This window comes from Grus americana, chromosome 1, assembly GCF_028858705.1.
Source record: "Grus americana isolate bGruAme1 chromosome 1, bGruAme1.mat, whole genome shotgun sequence".
Classification (NCBI taxonomy): Eukaryota; Metazoa; Chordata; class Aves; order Gruiformes; family Gruidae; genus Grus; species Grus americana.
This window is the reverse complement of record NC_072852.1, coordinates 185,330,663-185,350,900: the sequence shown is the minus strand read 5'-3', so window position 1 is coordinate 185,350,900 and position 20,238 is coordinate 185,330,663. Positions and strand designations below refer to the sequence as shown.

The 20,238-nt window shown below is 37.7% G+C and overlaps 1 protein-coding gene across 3 annotated transcripts in view; it reads left to right on the top strand.

The window, feature by feature from the left end:
- Positions 1-20,238, top strand: part of VWA8 (von Willebrand factor A domain containing 8) — a 194,232-nt gene that overhangs the window by 113,781 nt on the left and 60,213 nt on the right. For 2 of the 3 annotated variants that reach the window (XM_054814612.1, XM_054814630.1), the window contains exons 27-33: positions 7,400-7,508; positions 8,441-8,579; positions 9,881-10,083; positions 17,371-17,487; positions 17,995-18,059; positions 18,159-18,284; positions 18,918-19,027. In XM_054814612.1, the coding sequence (XP_054670587.1) occupies positions 7,400-7,508; positions 8,441-8,579; positions 9,881-10,083; positions 17,371-17,487; positions 17,995-18,059; positions 18,159-18,284; positions 18,918-19,027 (869 nt within the window). The remainder of the gene's footprint in view (positions 1-7,399; positions 7,509-8,440; positions 8,580-9,880; positions 10,084-17,370; positions 17,488-17,994; positions 18,060-18,158; positions 18,285-18,917; positions 19,028-20,238) is intronic. The other variant, XM_054814621.1, reaches the window with a different exon arrangement.

Below are 20,238 nucleotides of genomic sequence, written 5' to 3'. Positions count from 1 at the left end.
CAGGCTTAAGGAGATCATATTGAAAAGCAATTAGAAAACTTTCTCTGGCTTGAACTCTAATACATAATTTATATATGGAGAAACAAATATTTCCCTTTCATGAATAAAGCTTTATGGATAAATGGAAAACTCAGTTTTCATGGGATATGCTACTTTTATATTTGCTATGGAGGGACCGATTCTTATGACATGATACCTTGATATTAGGTGTCCCTGTGTAGGTTTCTCCTCCTGGAGTACCACTGTTATCATATCTAATATCCTACATGTGACTATTAAAAGAAGATTGGCAGTGTAATGACTGTGGTGTACCTTTTAATTTTGATGACAGAAGAATTACATGCCTAGGGAACCAATACTTGAGCAACTACAGTGTCTGTCAAATTGACAGTACACACGTTTGTCATAGTTTTTGAGAAATTTGCACTTTATATAATTTTTAGCGGTGTTAGATAGGGGTTTACATGGCTTGATTGGAGAGGACTCTTTAGTAATGAGAAGATCAGAGGTTTAGGAAACACAAGACAAAGACTGCTGTAATTGGGCACTCTTCAGTCTAGAAGTGAGAAGATAAAAGAAAGATCTGATCATTTTGAATTAGAGATAGTCACCTGATCATTTTGAATCCCTCACTGAGGTTTTATAGGACAGGTTACACCAAGGATGCCAGACTTACAAGACCCCCACAAGATGCTTATAACAACTTCTCTTGACTGACAGCTGTGGGTGCATACTCTGTACACTGTAGGCCAAGAGGAGGAGAAACTACAGGAGCAGTAGACATGCACTTGATAAAAGCAACTTTTTCTTAGATTTCACCATGCAAGATTGGGACTAGGCTAACCACCTGGCTCTGATGATTCAGCAGTCTTGGTCTCAGTATCTCACTTGCTTCCACCACAGCTGGCACTTCAGGTTATCCTACTGCTCCATTCCATGACAGCCTTGCCATTGGTCATGAGATTTAACCCTTTGGAGCTTGTAAGCCACAAGTTGGTCACCTTGAATTACGAACACATCTTTCAGGAATGGTTTAGGCATAGTTGATTCTACCTTGGAGCGAAAGAACATCTAGATAATCTCTCCAAATCTGTTCCAGCCCATATTGCAAGCTCCTGTGACTGACACATGGAGGTAATTGGATATAGTGTTTGGGCCACTGCAGAAAAGGTACTTCCCAAAGCTGCTACGTGTTTAGAACTAGAGTACTGACCTCCTCTATATTGTTTTTCAGGAATTTGAGAGTAGGATAATGGTGCTAATCTAGTCCATCCCACTTCCTTCAGAAAAGATGCAATTTAATCTGAAACCTTCTTATCTGATTTTTGTCATGATTCATGCCTGAAAACCTTCAGAGGTGGAGTTCTATAACCTCCCCAAAACAGTCAGTCCTGTTTCTAAATAGCCTTGCCATTAGAAAGTCAGCTCTAGACTAAACACATCCAGTTCTCTCAATCTCCTTCCTTTTTTAAGGCCTCTGGTTTTTATTTTTCTTTTATGCTCTCCCTCTCCACTTCATTTATGACCATCTGTAAGCATTGTGTGTGAACCTGGGCAGATTTGTTTCTGCTGACACTGAGTAGAGTAGAATAGAGATGTATTTCATGTAGCAGTCCCTTTTAAGAACCCCAGTACGTTTGGACTTCTTGCAAGGTTTAACTCATGCGTAGTTTTCTAGACATGAACCTCCAGATCCTTTCTGCAGAACCCTGCATAGCACTTACCCCATCTTCACTTTATGTAATCAACTTCCTTCATGCTTACGCTTTTCTTACTGTATTGTATTTTTTCAGATTGGTTCCCTGACTTCTCAAGATTACTTTCAATTTTAAGCTTATTTTCCTAGCTGCTTGTAGTCTCTGACAAGTTGGCAATCTGAAGGTTTACTAGGTGTGATTTCTACAGTGTCCTAGTGCCAACAGCATACCCCTGCAGAGGTTCACTTCTGTGCTCCAGTCTTAATTTGCAAGACTTCCAAGACTTACTAGTTAGCATAATAAATTGCTCAGTGGTTCTATTAAGTAACATGAAAACGAGGAAAATAGTCCAAACCTATTCTGCCTGAGGATGTTAGTCATACCTGCAGCAAAATCGTTGCTATTGATAAGAACACAAATCACGTGCAATTAAGAAGTTTTGTGATTCAGAAGCATTTCCAGGAGATTCCAGGACAGAAAAATCATTATATTGAAATCCTGACTCCTTTATAAAGGTACTCTCTGGCATGTCTTGGATCAAACAATTTGTGAATCTTTATTTTATTTTAGTAAGTTTTAGAGAAGTCTGTCACCTATTACTTAATCTAAAAGAAAACTTGAATAAATCAGAACTATTTAAATTGCTGTTGTAACATAACTGCTGTAAATACAGCAACAAAAACATTGAGAGACACGGGCAACACACTACAGTAGAAGGAACTTTGAGGGTTGTATCCAGATGAAATTAGAGAGGAAATTTAACAGACAGTACCAGTGAACCTTATGGGAATTTTAGCTTGGGCTCTGGAATTAATATAGCTTATCTTGGAAGGAAAGTTTAGGTGGTGTCTAATGACCATTTAGAAAATAATTCTTGCAGTAGTTAATTTCTCAAGAGAGAAATTAATTTGTAGATGCTAATTCATTTATTTCCAAAATTGGTATCATATATTAGACCTGTAAAGTAATGCTTTACTTTGGCTTTTTTTTTCCTTCAGGGTTCTTTTCCAAATAGGATGACTATTCTTCCAGGCACTGACATGTTCAGTATTGTCAGCTTATAACATCGTGATATTGTTTGTATCTCCTGGTATCACCCATTTAATAGTTTATAATTTTTATCGGTATTGTGTGTAAAGCAGATGGCTTGCCTATAATATTTTGCCAAGACATAGTGGACAAAATGGATTACTCACTGTACTAACTCATTTTCTTTCTTTATGTACAATTATGCATTGTTTTTTCCATTGACATTTGTTACGTCACATTTGTCTGAACTCACGTCTATCTGCCATTTTGTTACACAGTTCAGACCATTGGCAATTCCTAGGTAAAACAGCATTCAGCTCTAATTCTGGCATTTATCCCTGATTAAAATGCCATTCCGTATTTTTCGTCCTGTCACTATCCACTTCAGGTGCTTGCTGTAACTTGAATATTCATTTTATATGAACTGAATCTTTTTATATGCAATGTAAATATGTGAATTTTAACAGCTTTAATTTTCTCGAGACTGTTGTTTGGGGTTTTTTTCCCCCAGGTAATCTGTAGTTAATTGTTGGACACCTCTCATACCAAATGTGTCGCTTGTCCATCCTGTGCCTTGCGGGGGAAGCAGAGGGGGGGTCTGCACTTGACTGTCAGGGAACGGGAGGCCTAACGTAAGACTGTTCTGTATGTCTACTGCTTATATTTTTAATCAAAAAGTGTTTAAATAAAGTTCAGAGATCTGGTTGGTAAGGAATTTTCCTGGTTTCAAACTGTATCTTACTGAAGTCCGAAAAAGTTAGGTGGGATGGAAGTCTCCTCAACTAGACAGAGCACAGGCTGTTACTAGAGTCCTTGAATAATACATTCTGTGCCAGCACAAGACCATGTATTAAGCAGCTTTGTTGCCTGTCATAGTTCATGTCTGCAGCTGTACTGGTACGATAGCTGGCTGTAGAGAATTTCCATTCAGTGGAACTCTGGTCTTCAAGATTTGTAGCCATTTTTCAGTATGTTCTCAGAAAGCTAAATGAATAATTTTATAAAGCAGGTTCTATTGACTTTTTAAACACGGTGATTTGGTGGTTTTGTTGTTTGGGGTTTTTTTAATTAGCCTAAAATGAATTTATTTTCTAAAATCAAAAAGATACAAGTGAAGAGAAATTGTGTTCTGTAGGTGTCACTTCAAAAAGTTTTCCAGCAGCAGAAGCCACTAGAGAATTATCTTTTGACAGATTGTCTCCTCTTAGACTGCTGCGCGTGAAGAAAATCAGGCTACATAGTAATTTTTTGTAGAATTGCCCCACCAACTGTAGGTCCTGTGCAATCACCTTTTCTAAACAAAATACCTGCTTATATTACCACTGCATGGACAGCGGTGATCTTATAGAAAACCAGGACGTATAATTAAGAGTAAATAAACATTGTAAAATATTTCTAATTTTTCCTTAAGCAACAGGCTTTGATAGATCCATAATCAAAGAACTGACAAGGAATAATTCCTTAGAACTTGGCTTTTAAGTCCTGGCTTTCTTACAAGATTACTGCAGTCTGCCGTGTAGTTTTTCTGTTCTAGAAACCCTTTCCAGCTTTTGAGGAAAGTGAAAATCGAAGGTCACTCTGTAAACTCCAGCTGGAGAGAGCAGTGAAATTTCAGTACCATTCTTACCCAGCCGCTGCACTTTTTACACCGATCAGATCTCTTTGCTTTGCAGATTTTTGCCGGTGGTGGCATTTCCATAGTATTCTGTCTGCCTTTTATGTAAAAAGTATTTGGTTAATTAACTTGAAATACAGCAGTGTGGCAGGAGCACCTTGTGACAGTTTTTACTAGTACCGTCACTTCAAGTTATTTTCAAAACTTGCTTGTTACTTATAGGTCCTGGGAAAAGAAAATAATTTCCCCTCTTCACTGCATATCATATATTTTCACTAGAGTAACACTGTTAAGATGCACACACGTTTTCAGTGTGAGCATGTTGTTCCAGTCCTTCTGCACCCTCACTCTCTCCTGAAAATCATTCAGAGGCAGATTGGTTATAAGACTTTTAATGCCACCAGCTTAGTCTTTGTTAGACTAGTTTTATATGAGAGAGCAGTGAGATGGAGTAAAAAAGAATTGTCAGGCCCTGGAAGAATAAGATTAATCTTATCACTCTTGACAAAGAACTCTGTATTATGAATTCTGCTTTCTGTTTTATTCTTAAATTCTGATCTACCTTTCCCCCCTCTTTGCTGTTCATGATGAGTTGGTCTGCTGCCCCAGAGAAACTAAATCATTCAGAAACAGGGAAGAGAACAAAGCCTCAAGAATCTTGGAGAAAGGAGAAATCAGTTTTCCTGAGGGAAGAGAGAAACTATTAGCAAAGCAAATCTCCAGAAAGCTGAACCAGAGTGGAAATGTTTTGTTTCTTTGGGAATGCAATCTGTAATTCTGTTGCTATATAAAGCAGAGCATTTGGTTAGAGCTAGTTATTAACATGTGTTTTGTTTTAAAATTTAATAAGTATTCATGATTATTAGTGAACCCATTGATTTCTAGGATGTTGTCCATGGGAGTAATGTGTAAGGAATTAAAACTGAAGTCCAAATACTGGTGGAGGTTGATGTTCCATTGAGCTAATGGGAAACAATTATTGCTGATTATAGGCATATCAGAGATTATGCTACTTGGAGTCATCATAGCAAAAAAAAAAAAGTCTCCAGTTTCTTTTTGCACATAAGACAGTTTTGGCTCAAGACACAACCAATGTTTTGCCAACAAATCATTTTGAAAGCCAAATGGAAGCCTGAAGTAAAATTCCAGTTCATGGATAAACTGACAGTTTAGTGACTTGACCGTAAGCCCATTTTCTGACTGCATGAATAAATTTATCTAAGAATTGTGTATATGTTGAAATAGTGCATCCTGAATGTTTTTCCTAATGGTGTTGAATGTTGTAATCTATGATGTATTGTACTTGGTTTTGGTTTTTTTGGGGTTTTTTTGAGTCTGGTTTAATTTCTCTTCTTAATCTGGGAAGAATCTGGCTAGACTAGCTAGGTGTAAAGAATGGAAAAATGCAAACTGAAGTGAAGAAGAATGCAAAATAAATCACTCTTCAAACATTGGTATCTGTTGATATTCTTAACTAGGCAACAAACAGGCAATGAAGACTCTACTGGTTCTTTGACTAAGAGGGGGAATTAATGAGATGCACTTTCCTCATGACATGCCCCAATGGCATATTACTGGCAGCTGGATATTTATCTATGAGCACAACAATCTATAGCATCCAAATAATTTTCTGTTTGCAAAAATCGTCTTTGGCTATCTGACTGCCTTGGCAGATGGTCCAGACGCAGAATGGGGATGGAGGCTGAGTGACTGTCTGCCTGTGAATACTGGCTTCTCCAGGTTGCTTGAGATTTGGTGTCAATATACCGGTAATAAATGTTAATGTAGCTTTCCTGCTTAAGTTGCAAAGATTAGAGGATATTAGTGTTCATTCCCTGAATTTTCCTTTATGTTCTCAGTGGAAAAAAAAAGTGAAATCAAAATTCCCCATGATTCATACATGGTCCAACTGGGGTTTTTTGATTTGGGATCCCTTCTTATTCTGAAAAGAATATCAAGAAGAAATGAAACAAGCCTCTTAATATCTAAAGGGGCCAGGTTGGTTGGTGGGGAGAGGGGAAATAATTGTGACAGTAGGAATCAGCATCAGCAGATAAGTCAGAAGAGAACACACACAGACTTTTAACAAACACTCTAAGAGAACTTCCTTAAAATAGACTGGAGATATTTACAGAAACTGGGAGAAGGAAAGTCTTCTGTTCTCTTACCAAGTCCTGTAGCTGTACAATAATGTGCGATGGCATGTAACACAGAATATAGTTTTGATAGGAGATCTCATTAGGATCAACTGATCCCAAAGAAACCAAAAGTGATGAGTTCATTAGCTTGAAGGTATTCATGCCAATTAACAAAGTCAAACTGCTTTCAGTGGTTTCAAATCACTTCAGAGGAAAGAAATACAAATTGTGTTGTCCCTATTTTGCTGTCAACTTACTTTGTCGTACAAGTGAGCTTTGCTGTTGCCCGTGTTTTTCTTCCCTCAGTAAAAGGTACAGAGATGAAGAAAGTAGACCAAGGCAAGCTACTGAGGCTTTCAAAGGTCTCCCTGTCCTTTCTGTAGACTGTACTGGCCAGAATGCAATGAGAAACACTCACATCTGTATTCCTTTGCATTTGTTCATATGAGCAGCAAAATATATGGAAATATTTCACTGAACTTTTATTGCATGGTTAGCTTGCCACAGTGTTTATTGTGCTTATTCTGCTGGTTTTGTAGATGAGAGTGCCACCGACGGGAGTTCCTTAAGTGGCACTATCACACCCTGCTTGATCTGAATAAAGCAAAGCAGAGATGATTTGGATATATTTTATTACATATCTCAAATAATTCAAACTGGAAGAGTTTTCTTTTTGAGGCCATATTATGTGAATTGCTGCTTCATTTTTGATGCTTTTTGGATTGTGACTGTAATAGAAGACTAACATTTTTGTGACTTAAAACGTAAAAGAAATGAAGTATTTTAGCGAGGAAGCATTCTTTACAAGAGAACCTTCAGATATGTCTCGTTGGAAAAATGCAGTTGTTTAAATGATTTATTCCATATTAGTTGCTGGTTAATGAATGTAAAAATTTGTTTGTTCCTACATTCTTTGACAGACTGCCATTACCAGATCATAAATTTATGGGCCACTGGAAGGTCGATCAGCCAGGGAATGCACAACAGAAACTGCTGTGTCCAACAGAAACTCAAAAAATAGATGTAAAGGTTTGTCTTTTTACTTTTATTTTAATTCATATAACACTGTTTTTATGTATTGGGATGCAAAAAAAATCTAAAATGTGATTAATTTCTTCAGGTAAAAGAGTATATACAAAGTGCGGTCCTTGTTACCTGTTCTTAGGTTTTTTAATACTGACTAGAGTAATAAATATTTTTGTATACCTAGCCCTCAAAATGTGAGATGTGCTTTAAAAATCAGTAAGTTTGGTCAGAAGTTCTTGAAAAGAGGTTTTTTTATAAGCATATTGAAAATACCGTATTTGAAGGAACTTTGTAGCTGTTTTGGATGCTTGGAGGTGGCTGGTTTCAGGCCCCAGATCTCAATTTTTCATAAGATCAGAAAGTGAAAAGACAGCTGTTTTCTGTTTCTATTTTCCATGCAGCTGAATTATTATGGGTCTTTGGCACTGCCAAGTTTGAATCTGAACCTTTGGTACAATTTCACCTGCAGCCAAAGCTTCTGAGTCCTTTTCAGGTTTGAGTTCTTGGCTTAACTTGTGTGATTATTACTCCAGTGATTAAGGAAAAACCTGAACTGCTAATGTGATGTAGGGTGAGATTTAAACTTTACATAATAAGAAATTGCCATGGAACTTCTCTGAAACAAAATATTCTGATTTTTGCCTTGTATGGACTGTATTTTATCAGTACATGATACCTCCTTCATGCCACTGAGCAATAAAAGTTTCAAACCGAACAAAGACTAAAGAGGAAAGGCACAATGGTTTCTACACTGTAAAGAAAATGGCAGTATGGACATTCAGAGAGCTTGCAGAAAAGCATTTCCTCTTCCCTTTTATTTATTAATTGGTCTGTTTCAATTGTTAATAGTATTGTCTTAAAGAAGACTTCTAGTTTCCATAAAGAATGGTGAGTGAAATATTTTAGCAAGCCCTCATTGTTATCATTTCTTTTAGGGCCCTGTGTACTTAAATATTCAAGGATTTCCACTGGAACGACATGAAGCCAGGTCCCTCAGTTTTACAGAAGAACTCGCTTTTTGGACACTGCCTTTGGGTGAAGTCAACTTAGTTTGCGATGTCACAGTAACAAAAGGTGTGGTAAGAAAAGCTAGTAGCTTTTGTAATGATCCCAAATATTATAAATACATGAAATATCCTAGATATGAAGAACAACTAGGCTGTTGACTTCTTAAGTGCTCGTCAATAGCCAGTGGCAGAATATAAGAGGGCAATATGAGGGATTCTAAGTGGAATAACACTTCAGTGCATTTACAATAGTGTGTATTTCTGCCTATGTTTGCAATGGAGTATGGGAATAATACTCTAAGAATTGGAATATGGGAATGGAGGATATGGAGTATAGGAATGGAGTATTGGAATAATAACTTATCTTTTTGCTCTTTATTTTTTTACCAATAGATGAAATACAAAAATAATCAGCCACTGAAATGGCAGCATAATTTCACTGAGATATTTTGGTCTTTGTAAGGATATGCATCCTTCTCAAACTAAGAGAAGGATATGTAATTAAAGTAGAACACAACCACAAAATTGCAAGTCTATCTAGTTTTTATGTTCAACACTGTATTGCTTCAGAAAAACAATTCTCTGACTTTTCGTCTCTCTCTAGGTTAATTCAGTTTTAATACAAATCTCGTAACTTGCAGAGTGTTAGGCTTTTTTTTTCCTGCGCTTATAGCAATTAAAATTCTTTCTCAGTGGATCAAGCCTGCCCTGGTTTCCTATAGTACTTATGTCCTAAAGTGAATATTCATAAATGTTTTTAGGGTTCATCATTAAACATGTCTAAATTTATTGTGTGTTATAAACAAAGCACTAATGATCAGTACTGAATGCTGCCTTTTCTGCTTGTAGCCATAGCTTCAAATCCATTTTATTGTACTTTTATGATAGCGAAACAGAAATTACATGGCTTTGGATTAATTTTAAGGATTGTCCAAAATCAGTCAGGAAGGTGCTATATGTGAAAAGTTCCATAGGAAGTTTGCATTCATCCTGTGCTTAATTATTGCATGTATTAGTTGAAAGGGAGGATGAGATAGAGGAGGAGGGAGAACCAAGTTTATAAACAAACAAAAACCTCTGGACAGATTTTGTATATACTAGCAGCTGGCAGGCGCTGCAGTCATATCTACACAAATGTGCCTTGGGCTACTGGTTTAAAGAGTTAATAGTGTTGTGGCAAGACTCTGCCTGTTAACGTTTAGTTAGTTAGTATCAAGAGACTATTTCTCTCTTTATCTTCCTGTGTCAACAGTGGCAATTTTGCTGTATGTTTTGCTATATCATCTGATGAATTTATGACATATATATTTGCAGAAGAGCAATGCACAATGTCAGTCGCCTTTCGTTAATTGTATTTTTTTATTTCAGAAGATGAAGCCGAAAATGTTCTTTACGTTACTGCGTGCAATCCTGTTTCCTTGTATTTCATGAATGTTTCTAGTAAGAGTGGGTACTTTGTGGATCTTTATGACCTCTTCCCAAGAACAGTTGGAAATGTCTGGCAACCTTTTGTGACTGTGGCACCGCTGGGAAATCCACTCAAAGGTCAAGTGGTTCTACATGAGGAGGAGGTAAAAAAAATTAAAATACAGCTAAATGTTTAGTGATGAGCAAAGTATTATCATAAGGGTAGGATCACCAAGGAGTCTACCTCTATAGATTGAAATAGCCTGGACAAGCCTACCCCCTTCTGAATGTTTGGGGTTTTTTTTACTATACTTTAAGCTTGGGAGTTGCCTTCAGCTTCAGTTCTTGTGTGGAGATTTTCCTTTTGCACTTTTTAGCTAGACAGCGTCCTTTTGCATTCTTGAAGCTGAGTTCTTCTGCTTATCTTATTCCTCTTACTGATTTAGGGACATTGGCCTTCATGGGAGAAAGGGAGATAGTGAGTTGTTCAGAAATCTCAGGCAAGCATCATATGTTTGTGTCGTGGTTTAACCCCAGCCAGCAACTAAGCACCATGCAGCCACTCACTCCCTCCCTCCCAGTGGGGTGCGGGGAGAGAATCAGAAGGGTAAAAGTGAGAAAACTCATGGGTTGAGATAAAGACAGTTTAATAGGTAAAACAAAAGCCGCGCACGCAAGCAAAGCAAACCACAGAATTAATTCACCACTTCCCATGGGCAGGCAGGTGTTCAGCCATCTCCAGGAAGGCAGGGCTCCATCACATGTAATGGTTACTTGGGAAGACAAATGCCATCACTCCGAACGTCCCCCTCTTCCTTCTTCTTCCCCAGCTTTATAATGCTGAGCATGACATCCTATGGTATGGGATATCCCTTTGGTCAGTTGGGGTCAGCTGCCCCGGCTGCATCCCCTCCCAATTTCTTGTGCACCACCAGCCTACTCGCTAGTGGGGTAGTGTGAGGAGCAAAAATTGCCTTGGCTCTGTGTAAGCGCTGCTCAGCAATAACAAAAATATCTCTGTATTATCAACAGTTTCCAGCACAAATCCAAAACATAGCCCCATACTAGCTACTACGAAGAAAATTAACTCTAACCCAGCCAAAACCAGCACAGTTTGCAAAGTGCAAAGTACGAAGTAAGCTGATTTATGCTATGAACTTAAATTCTGCTCCAATCTTGTCCCCTTTTTACTTTTCAAATAGTATATGAAGAGACATTTTCTGAGTCACAAAATAAAATGTTGCTTGTATTTGCTTCATGCCACTATTTTTGATTTGTTTTGTGAATCCTGATATTTTTCACTCTGTAACATTTGAAGTACTGAGACTAGAAAGAAGACTATGTAAGCCTTGACAGGTAGTGTATCAGCAATGTAAATTTAGAACCACTGATGACTTCAGTCTTGGTTTGACTCTAATCCTTTTTTTAAAGAAGTCAAGTATTGCATACTTTCCACATACTTTCCATTACTATCAGTGAACTGATTGGAACATTTCCAATTCAAAACTTGTTTGCTGAGGAGTGGGAAGAGACAACTGTTGATACAGTACTGCTGCTGCTCATTTTTTTACATTAATAATAGTTTATTATGTTACCTACCAGTCATAGTGGTTTGGCATGGGCATTTAATCTGGTCTATTATTGTTGGTTGGTTTTCCTTTTGTTGTTCTGAATTTCTTCTGCCCATTTTTCAGTAGGTGAGAGACTCCAATCTAGAAGAAGCTTTCCACATTGAGTTGAGGTATCATGTAGTTTTCAGTCATTCCATGACTCGTGGCTCTGCGATACTGTTGTACCAGAAACATTTAAGTGTTGAGGCCCCACTTTCTGGTCTCAAACACTGAAGATAAGCATGATGCTTTGTGAGAAACACAATTCTTCCACCTTTAGTAGAACTGCCTATGCCTTCTTTAGCTTTGCCTTGGACACTTTTGAATGCCAGCTGGAAAAAAATATGATTCTGAAGTTACCTGCTTGTGGTGATTGCCTGTGCGGTTGTCTTGAACAGCTATAGAAGTACCATTTGGGCTATTTTGAGATGCACATAACACATTTGTTCGGTTCTAAACAATCCTTGGCCTTTTTTGGCGAAGTCAATGCGGGAAGCTGTAAACTGGCAGTCTATCTCATGTCTAAGAATGTTTAGAATGTCTCATGCTTTTTAATATAAAGCCCAACAATATTCTTTGCTTTCTAAGTCTCTGAAATTCCTAATGTGAAAATAATTGTCCTGCTAGTTTTGTTTTTAACCAAGTCACAGTAGCATTTGGTGTCAGCAGTGAGGTTTTATCAAAGGTTCATCTGTGAAGCTTTAGGTAGCTAACTATGTGACTGATTTTGCCTGTCCTCATGGAATGTATTTTTCAGTGACAGTATGAATTAAACTCTGAAATAAAGTTTGTTCTGTGAAGAGACTATGGTAGCTCAGTGCCCCTTTCCAGATGACTTCAGCTGAGCTGTAACCTCATGTTTTTCTCTGGCAAAGCTTAAATATTGCCAGTTTCAGTCTTGACTTTCTTAGCAAGTGCTACAGGTGAACAAATCCTGTTTGAAAATAAGCCTATTTTACACTGCTGGAAAATAATACAGAATTACAATATTCTGAATGCTTTGCATTATCTTTTTACATAGTGTTAACATTAAGATAGACCTTACTTATTTAGTGTGAAAATATGTTTCATTAAACTACAAACTTGGTTGCAAAATGTAATTGTATACTTAGGACGCCATTCAAAAGTAATTTAAGACTTCTTGAGGAACTCAAGTAAGCTTCTTGCACAGAAAAAACGTTGAAAAAGGATTCTCTTGTGTATTGCATGTTCGTATCCATGGACTACATTAGTAATTTATTTGGGATTGTTTTTTAAATGAGGCAGCAAAGCACAGGTCAGACAAATGCTGCTGTTGTAGTCTTCACAGCCACTGCAATCCTTCCTTACGTTAGGGCTCATGAGTTAGGATCTCTGCATTTCTAGTTCCCACTGAATCAAAAGAGGGATTCTCAAGTAGTTTAACTTTTCCACACAGAGATTAGGTTTTATTCCCAACTCTTCCTGCAATGGAGCCATGGAAAAATCGTGTGCTTTCTTTGTGCACCTGTGAAATGAGGTGGATATTGCTGTATATTAAATGAAATCCATTATTATTGATGGTAGCAGGTACCTTCCAAGTACCTTCTCTATTTGTTGGGAGGATAAAGGTGATCTGCAAGAGCAGTTCATCCCAGCTAAGGTAGAGCATGGTGAATTGCTGTCTGGAGGTGCTTCTCTCCACTGGCTACAGAAGGAGCTTTGACATATAGTCAAGATGCCTGCCTTCAGGTGTACTGTGGTTACTGGCAGTTGTGAGCTCAGAATTCGCAGCATTCACATGTTCAGACAAGTAGATTAGTGGCACATCTGTATTTTGGGCAAGGCTCCAAGGGTTAGCTACTTGTGCTAAAGGTGCATCAGAGAGATCTTCAAGAAAAATAAGTAATGTAAGTGATGTATGTGATGCTTTAGAGGTTTGTTTACATGTACTTGCAAAAAGACCAAGAAGTATTAACAATATTTATAGAAATAAGAAGTTGCATTTATTAAATAAAAAAGTCCACTTGACAGCTGATATTTCATAAATAATATAATCCATTAATTAGACAATACCAAAAGCTAAACATTTTTCACAATTTTTTGTTTCGGTAAAGGTCTTTGGAGATGAATGTATCTAAGTTATAAAAAGAACGATTTTAAATGGATGATAACCTTATTGGAAAGGATGAGATGACAATATTGTGGCTCTTCAAATAAGCTTGTGTGCTTTATTTCCCAGATGACATCCGTCTGGATTCAATACAGCCCTTCAGTGAAATAAAATGAAAAATCACCATTCCTTTTTGTCCTTTTAAATAAAATTTTACTAAAACTAAACTCCTTGGGGATTTAACTTAATAGGACAAGTCAGAGATTTATCTGCTTTTAAGCCACCTGTATATCTTCTTGGAAGAAAGAGTAGATGATTGTGTTCCTCACAGTGGCCATGGGTCTTGGTGAGCGCAGCCTGTTTTGACTCTTTTTGTTCAGACTAAGCTGATAAACTTTGAAAAGCCTCTTCAGAAATCTCAAGTCATTTCCTAATAAGATGGGAATTGCATTCATCTTTTCAAAGCAGCAGTGCCTCTGCCCTGTCCTCCCCACGAGTACTTCAGGGCGTACCCTATTTCCTATAAAGTTTCATGCCTGCCTATTTCACTTTTCTTTTTCTTTCTGCACCTATTGCTTTTATGGAAAGAGACCAAATATGGACTAAAAGTAATTTTGATAACTTTACACATGGTTTTATATGGGATTATAGGAGGAAAATGCACATGGAGAACAGATTTGCATATGTTAACTGCACACTTCATTTTTTTTTTTTTTTACAAGCACTTTGCTCCGTTGAAAGGCTACAACTGGACAGACAGAGTAAGCTATGGTCTGCCAGCATCCTTTACCTCTGCTTTTATCTTTCTCAGTCAAAAGTGGTGTAGGGAGAGAGGGAAATGGTTTTCCCTGTCCCACGTGCTGCTGGAGCTCTGTGTCAAAGCTCTCCGATAGCAAAGGAGTGAGGGAGTCTGTGACGCAGAAGCTGACACAGATCCACCTCGCTCAGTACATGTAGAAGATGGCAAACATCCTTTAAAAGAAGCCTTTTTTTTTTTTTTAACAGTTTGTAATCTGGCCTGAAACACAAGCGGGGACCTGTGTATGGAAGGACCTGCAACCTACTAGTAGTAATGTTTGAAACCTCTAGTCACCATAATATTCTGATGTATGTGTTCAGGAGGAAGAATATATTTTCTTAAAGAAACTAGTTGATGTTATTAAATTCTCTTCTTTTTTGGATATTATATAAGACTTTTCTATATAGAAAAGGAAAGGTATGCTTATATAGAAAGGTGTGCACCTTCTATAGTAAAGGCTTTCCTTTTCTAAAAGGACAAAACTTCTAGCTCTATTTACTGTTCTCAGTTTGCTGAAATCTGTAGTACAATCAAGTCTCCTAAATCATCTGAAAGACACCACTCGCATTTAATTGGAAGACCAGTAATCTCCTTGCATATATTTCCCACCTCTGAAGGCATGAAAGTTTGAGCCCCAAACCATGAATTCTTGCACAGACTTTTTTCACTTGAACCTAATGAACAATATGATAAGTCTGTATCTGTGCCTAATAGTTACAAGGTCAGGATTGATACGTTTGCATCACTTGGGGTCATTGAGTGACTCTAATAGAAAAGGTGCTTGTGGGACAGGAGGCAAGGTGGAGAGTGTACAGAGGGGTTACCCTACCAAGCTAAGAATCAGCCTTTTCTGAAGCTGACAGCTAAGAAGAGTTCACGAACTTGCTTGCTCAAGATGTGAGCATTGAGGGCAGAAGAGAATGAAACTGAGAGTGAGTGTAGAGAGAAGAATCAAGAGGGTTAAACTGATTTGTTTGTACTGTCCCACTCTGAAATTGGAGTGTAGTCCTTCCCCTAACTCTCCTCTCTGTCTGCAAGACCACAAGGAACAACTTCCCATACCAGCAAAGTGAAATCACAGCCCTGTTTGGTTTAAGGACTTTTAAGAGGAAAATGCTGGCTAAAATAAAAACAGCAGCAAGGAAAGGGAAACTTTGCAGTAACTAAAAATAAAGGCACACCACTTCACGAGATTGGCTATTGCATCTGTCCAGAGTTTGGAATTCCAGACATCAGGGTCGGGAGGTCGCCCAAAGGTTACTTTTCTCCCAGTCAAGAACAAACACAGCGGAATTGCACACCAATGTCTTTTCCCAGCCCACTTGAAGAGTTGCCAAAGCTGCTCTTGGATGTGTTCACAAGTGACGCAAAAATCTATTCTTAAACACAGACAGAATATACATCAGTCACTTAGCACAGAAGGAAACCATTAACATCAAAAGGGGTGGAGTAGAGAGGCTTTTTATATTACCAACTGCTCTCATAAATTTAACGCTAAGTGGAAGAATGTAATTGATTCATATGTGTTCTTTATCTCATGTGGAAGGCTAATGCATTGCTTTGGATCAGCGATGCTGTTGCAGAATTATATAAATAAAATATGGCAGAAAACCAAAATCCAAAGCAAATGCCCTATTTTTTTTCCTGAACCACACTTCTATAATTTTGGTTTGTAATACATAAGCAAACTTCTTTTTTTTAGAGGTATTGAACTCTAGCTGAAATTCCAAAATGCTCCAAATAACATAGTAATGTTTTAAATGCTTTACCGTATTTAGCTTCAAATGACTGTAATTATTAAAGTTAATTCTCCCAAATTATCTTAGTGAAAGTATGAAGCATACCCAAAAAGAACAAAAGAGCTGTGACTCAGATTGTCTGTATTTTTTTTATTTAGGAGAATTTGTGGGAATTTATGTTTTACTCCCTTAACGTCTATCGTGCGCGTTACTGCAGATGTTGTACGTAGACAGTTTACTTTTAGTAAGTCCTTGGAGAACCTAATGTCCTTGCAGAACCTAACGTTTCCTTGAATGGCAAACAAAAAATTCAACCCAAGGCTTAATTAACTTGTTCTTTTGTACCTTTTAAATTTCATTTCATTCAGGTTGGCCCTGAATGATTGTTCTCTTGAATTCTTAGTTAAACACATTAGGAGCAGCTATAGTACTTTGTAAAAACAAGTGTTTAAAATGTCCCCACCATTTGACATCATGTTTGAACCCTGGGGCATTGAGTAACAAACTGAGAAATCTGAAGAAGTTCAAAATTTAGCAGACTGTATTTTCACATGGGATATGTGCAGGACGCTTGTACCACTCTATTCGGTATCCTGTCTTGCTTCTGATCTCCTTCCTTTTAGTCCTCCTGCTGTCCTCCAAGAGCTGTCCTACCTCTGACACTGTAAGCTGTCTGAGCATGCAGGTCACAGAAGGATTGTCATGCATTGGGATATTTAATAGGCTCCACGATATCAGAAGTATGAGCTTGGAGAGAAAGTACTAAGCCATTTCTTCTCTCACCGTTTTTTCACCTTCAGTGTAACTTAAGTAATGGGTACTTTAGAGGAATGCTGAGAAAACATAAAACACTGAAATGAAATATTTTAGTGACTTGACAGAACAAAACTGGTATGTCTCTCACCTGTAGCTGGCTACAGTGTGGATATGTAAGCCATGCTAGTCTACTTCCTAGAGCTTATGCAGAAGTGAATGTGAGATGGATAGATAAAACATTATGGAAAAACTGTAATATTGTTCCAGCCCTTTTTGCACATACTTAACCTCCACGGTTAAATTTCTCCATAAGCTATGAAACGAACCAAGAAGATTCAGCCTACGTTTTCCAACAAAATCTAGATCATCTTTTCAAAATGTCCTAAGTCGCTAGAGTTGCAAAAGTGCTTCAGATAGATTTGTTGTAGTCTCTTAAATGGGCTTGAGATGTACATGGATCTGTTTTTCATTTACAGAGCAATGTTGTGTTGTTGCTGGATACAAAAAATGGTGCCCTTCGCCGACTTTTGCTCTTACCAGATGGTCAAGAGTCTCCTAAGAGAACATCTTGGTGGAGCAGCAAAGAAGAGATGGTGAGGAATAGTACCTGCCTCTATTATACTAAGTTGTTTTTTTTAAAATCAACTCTCAATATTGGAAAAACTGCCCCAGGATCCTTTATCTTTCCGTTTTTACAGCCCAAGCACTTAATTGTTTACTTTTATGTATGTTTAAATGCCTTACACATAAAATAGCATTGTTATAGAATAGCGATGTGAAAAATACAAATAAGTTGTGTTGCCTGAGGCTACGTACCTTTAAAATATCCCTCTTTAGAGCTAGAACTGGGAATAATGTGACATTTTGTTACAAGGGATTACGTCCAAAATAATGAACTGAATTATCATGCAATTATATGACCTGGGACAAGGCAGGCTAAATAGCATTTTGAGAGGTAATTGATGCTGTGGATTATTATAAATAAAGGAAAAAATGTAATACATAAAGGAAAAAATGTAATACACTTTCAGGGAAGTCAGGGCAACTCACTGGGACAAATATAACAAACACTAATTGCTGTATGACATATTTTTATACAGAGCAACTACAAAATGTGCCGAGAGTTTTCACACAAAAACTGGCTGGTGTTCTACAAAGAAGGAGGGTGAGAGTAAATTATATCCTTGCATTATATTGATTAATAACATATCTCCTCATGTACATCCCTATCTGATTATTCTTTTCTTGGTTTCCAATTTTACAGAAACCGCCTTATTGTACTGGATGTATTAGAGGGTCAAACTCATACCATCTCACTTCCGATCAATCTGAAATCTGTTTTCCTGGTGGCTGAAGACCGGTGGCTCTTGGTGGAAAATGAAACAAATCAGTTAGTTAAGCCTAGTTTTCCTGATGGCATTATTTCTTGTTTGTGTCTCATGTATGTTCAGGACTTTCACTCCTGGTCTCAGCGTTGGTTTTTTTCAGTTTGTGAGACTAGCTAGACGGTGTTTAAGATGCAGATTCGCTCTGGTGAAAGTGCAGGTAGGGTTTTAGAGTAGGAAGTGAACAGGATATGCCTGCCTAAGTTTACGCCTCTGAAAATCTAGACTAGCTTTGATTGTATTCACATTAATACTGGTTCTACTGAAGTGGTATTGATCTTTAGAAATGAGAATGTTGGTGGATCTAGCTTTGGAAATACAGCCACATCATCCAGAGTTAGTGCCTGCTTGCTTTACTTTCATGGTCACATGAAAGAAATATTACTCTGCTGTCTTATTTTTATAAATGCACAGCAAATAAAAGTGTGTAAATAGTTACCAGAAAACAAATCTGCCACTTGCTGGCTTACCCTTTCCTATCTCACAGATGTGTGGTAAATCATATTTGGTATTAGCAAAAGGTGTTGATAACCTTGTTTATATAAACGTAGAATGTTTTCACCATTTCAGAAGGTAAAAGTCCTTGTTTAGAGTTACAAGCTTAATCAAGATTTATTAGAAATGTGTATCCTTTACAGGAAATATCTTTTAACCAAGCGTGCCCATATGGAAGCTGAGGACAGTGAGGTTTGCCAGCTGTATGTATTGCGTGAAGAGCCAGCTGACATGGGATTTGGCTTAACAACAGGTATTGAATGCAAGCTTGGCTTGTTCTTTTTTTTTTTAATCGTTTCTGTGTTTGCAGCTGCACAAACAAGGCTCTTTAAAGGTCTGGGTAACCTTCTCTCTGATTCTCTTTTTGTTCTCCCCTTATCATATTTGGTTAATAATAACTTTTCACAAAGCATGGCAAATTCCATGCTCAAACTTAAGGTTGTTTGAATAAAGCATCTCTCTTTCATTGTAGCATTTAAGACCCTTAGTCATGGACTTTCAGGAAATGCACAAGCATACAGAATGGAAAAGGAAAAAAGATGACTAGGCAGGAATTAGAACGTAAGAAGAGAAGGGACCAAATATGTTGATGAGTTCAGTCTGTATGCTGTTGCAGGTCTGTTATGCACACTCAAATGAGCTAGAAGACATTTCCCAACACCTACAATTACAAAAGACCTACTGTTAGAATCAGGAGTCACAGTTTCTGAAGTTCTACAGCTAGTGTGCAGGAGGCATTGAGGCCGTCACACCTGTGTTAAAAGATAGGGGAAATTTGTTCAGTACAATTCCCAGATGATGCTAGGCTTGCGGCATGTCTTAGCTACAGAAGGTGGCAGAAATCTCCAGCGGTCATCATTCTGCCTGGTAAGATTGGCCTGTCTTCAGATCTGATGACATTTTCAACCTTGAGTATTTGATCATGGTGCACAAAATCTTTAGTCTCCCTGGTTTGATAACACTGGAAGTACATGTGCATCACACCTAACAGTTTACAGGTTTTGGCCTATCTAGGATGTGTCTCAGAGAGACAGAGGAAAAAAACAGAGAAACCGCTTTATATATGTTAAAGTGGGGAAAAAGTTTTGTGCTGGTCCTTGTGGCTAGCATAAGTATGAAGAACGAGATTAACACAACATAAACATGATACAAGCGAATCATAGAATCATAGAATGATTTGGGTTGGAAAAAACCTTAAAGATCATCTAGTTCCAACCCCCCTGCTGCGGGCAGGGACATCCTCCACTAGACCACGCTGCCCAAAGCCTTATCCAAATGAGGATGTTATTGACAAATAACAAATATGGTTTATTTTACACAAACAGCAACAAATTGGATACTGAAGACTCTAACCACAGCTTAAATGTCTAGAATCCTTTTTATCTCTTGTACAGTTTACTCTATTAACTTATCAAGCTCCATCAGAGCACAGTAGTTTCCTTCCTTTTATTACCTTATTTAGAA